Consider the following 3,521-nt stretch of genomic DNA (forward strand, 5'->3'; position numbering starts at 1 on the left):
GAATTAAACGGCAGAGTGGTAAGTTTTCGTATCGAACAAACTTCCGAACTACAATGTTTTATGAAACGTGTCTCAAAAGTTCAGTGCGTCTGGCTGTGTCAGATTTCGATGCTGGGTCCTCGTTAACCAGTGTGTGTTTGATGTGGTGTGGTGTGGTGTGGTGTGGTGTGCTGTGCTGTGCTGTGCTGTGCTGTGCTGTGGTGTAATATAGTGCGTAGAGGTATGGCGCAATTTGATGCGGCGTGCAACAGTGGTGAGGTGTGGTATGTTGTGACGTGATGTGATATGGTGTAGTAGGATGTGGTTTGATGTGATGTGGTATGATTATGGTATGGTGCGGTATGATGTGGCATGGTATGATGTGATTTGGTGTGACGTGGTGTGATGTGATGCAATGTAGTTTGGTATGGTATGGTATGGTATGGTGTCGTAGAGTTTGATGTGGCATGGTATGGTGTAATGTAGTTTGGTGTGGTATGGTATATATGGTATAGTAGGATACATACAAGTGCATACCAATATTAAAAACGTGTGCATACTCACACATGCACGCACTGCACACACACACACACACACACACACACACACACACACACACACACACACACACACACACACACACACACACACACACACACACACACACACACACACACACACACACACACACACACACACACACACACACACACACACACACACACGCACACAAACTCTCTCTCTCTCTCTCTCTCTCTCTCTCTCTCTCTCTCACACACACACACACACACACACACGTTTGAACAGAAGCTGCATATTACATGTGGATGGGGCTAATGACTAGATCTTCAGGTAGATGGTTGCTGGTTGCACAATTGGTGTGTTGTGGTGTGATGTGGTGTGATGTGATATAATGTGATGTTGTGTAGTATGATGTGATGTGATATGTTTCGTAGTGAAGTGGTCTGCCCTACTATTGAGGTATCGCTTTGAGGCGTTGCGTCGTAGTACTATGTGCAGTACTGTGCTATGCGTGTTGTGTTGTCATGTGTCGTTCGATTCAATTCAGTTAAGATCAGCTAGTTTGGTTCATCTCAATTCATGTTTGCTTTAGTAACCTGACAATTGAGCATATAATTTTTCACTGTAGTTTGATGAAGCCTTTTGTACACGAAAGTGTGTCTTCACAAGTGACTGAGAACGTTGATGTTTTTGACTTTTTGCATTCATTATCAGTTGTTTCGCTTGTCAGTTTAACGACTTCTCTTTTACGAAGTCCTTTAAGTAATTTCCTCTAACTGTATTTAGAGTTGTTTTGTTGTTGTTGTTTTTGGTTTTTTTCTTCCAAATTTCACCCACATTTTTACCCTCATTTGCCCAGTTTCTCCCAACCCTCCATTCATCCACATCTCCCACCCCTTCTAACCGATAATACTCAGATGTATTCATAAATACTTTAACAAAATGTCTTCAATCACCGATATGTGTGACGAGACATTAAACAAAATTCCTCCTCCTCCTCATGTTTGTCTTTTTAAGCCATGGAGGACTTACAGTCATCCAAATTCAGCTGCGTGCTTCGTGTTTCAGAACATGAGCTGGCCTTGACATTTCAACGGAGATGCAGACGACGCACGCCGAGCGATCCCAGCAAGCCCCAGCGAACACTGAAACTCACAAGCAGACGACGGTTGATACAATCGGGTGGGGTGGCTTTTAATGTTATAGAAAACGGGTATTGCTACAGTTGTTGTGCGTGTAACGTTAGAATGGAGCTTTTGCAGTTTCTCGTGTTCCTGACTATCACCTCGACGTGTCAGGGTATGTGTGATGATTTTTTTCTCTTCTTTTCAGTGAGTGTTTCTTTTCAATGATCACGATCACAAATTATGTTTCAGATTAGTGTGCCCCAGAAACAAGCAAGGAAGAAGCAAGCACGCACACACACACACACACACACACACACACACACGCTTGCTTGCTTGCTTGCACATATTATAACAGTGATGAGGGTGGATGCAGGAGAGTGGGGAAAAAACAACAACACGAAAACAAGAAGAGGCAGAAACAACAGAGACAAATAGACAGACCCTGAGACAAGAGACAGAAAGAGATTGAGAGGTATGTTCTTGTTTCTAACAACTCAACGAACGTGAACATTTATTTTTCTCTTCTCAGCGCACACAAAGATGGTTCACCCACAAGCAAGTCTCCGCATGTGTAAACATGAGAGATGCAGAAAAAAAAGAAAAAAAAAGAGAGGCAAGGCCTTCAAGACTCACTTGTGATACACTTAAAAAAAACCCATCTAATCGTTAAAATGTGTTCTGCATTTGTTATTATAAAGCTTCACGTTTAAAAAAAAAAACAAAAAAAAAAAAAAAAACGTCCTAACCAGATTCGAATTAAGTCCCCTAGCATTAATTACAGGGTAATTTCCCTTTTTTACTATCTGCACCAAAAACGTTTGCAAAATAAATAAAACTTCCATGCTTAGCAAAAGAAGTTCCTGTTTGAACAAAAAAGTGATAATAACGACTGCTCTTGTTGTTGGGTCAGAATATCAGATCAAATTGCCAAGTTTAGAGAATACAAAAAAATAATAATATAACAGTAAATGCAGTTTGCATATAATTAGACTTCATTTTTTTTATTTTTTGTGCCCATCCCAGAGGTGCAATATTGTTTTAAACAAGATGATTGGAAAGAACTGAATGTTTCCTATTTTTATGCTTAATTTGGTGTCAACTGACAAAGTATTTGCAGAGAAAATGTCAGTGTTAAAGTTTACCACGGACACGCACACACACACACACACACAGACAACCGAACACCGGGTTAAAACATAGACCACCCACTCTTATCCCACTAAGCGTCGTGACCGGAATTTGTGAGCTGAGGACCTTCAGAGTGAATGTCTAACGGTTTAATTAAACCATCCGGCTGTTGCGCCCGTCTAAAGTAACATTTGTTAACGAGCATATTCTGGGAGTATTTGCCTTTTTTGTGTGATTACTTTTCACTGCTCTTTAGAAAGATTCTGCTTTCTGTGTGGATAATGACAGCGCGAAAATGTTTCAGCAAGGAACTAAACAATGTCAGTGACAGAAAAAAAAACCACATCGTGATGTTTTTATTGTTGCCTTAATTATCATGAGTTTGCTTTATCAGTGCTTTAATTAATGTGATGCTCTGTGGTATTGTACAAGTTGTGTATCTCTGTCTTACTTGAACAGGACTTCGCTTTTGCAACACACCTAACACCTGTATTCCTCGATGTGTCTGTCTTTCATTGATGATTGAACGGTAGTTCACAGATTGATTATACCTGGAAGGTGATAATGTTGTTGTTCTTGTTGCTGTTTTCTATATTTCATTGATTGTTGGGTGGCCGCTGACTGACTGATTCGTGGATTGACTGACTGGCTGACTGACTGACTACGCGCGCATGTGTGTGTGTGTGTGTGTGTGTGTGTGTGTGTGTGTGTGTGTGTATGTGTGAGTATGCACAAGTTTTTATATTGATATGCACTTGTATGTAT

At 40.7% G+C, this 3,521-nt stretch overlaps 1 protein-coding gene across 1 annotated transcript in view; it reads left to right on the forward strand.

Moving 5' to 3' along the window:
- Positions 1–1,646: 1,646 nt before the first annotated feature.
- Positions 1,647–3,521, forward strand: part of LOC143290124 (uncharacterized) — a 9,272-nt gene continuing 7,397 nt past the window's right edge. Inside the window, exon 1 of the mRNA XM_076599409.1 lies at positions 1,647–1,800. Coding sequence (XP_076455524.1) covers positions 1,749–1,800 — 52 coding nt within the window. The 5' untranslated portion in view covers positions 1,647–1,748. The remainder of the gene's footprint in view (positions 1,801–3,521) is intronic.

Source organism: Babylonia areolata, chromosome 15 (genome assembly GCF_041734735.1).
Source record: "Babylonia areolata isolate BAREFJ2019XMU chromosome 15, ASM4173473v1, whole genome shotgun sequence".
Taxonomy (NCBI): domain Eukaryota; kingdom Metazoa; phylum Mollusca; class Gastropoda; order Neogastropoda; family Buccinidae; genus Babylonia; species Babylonia areolata.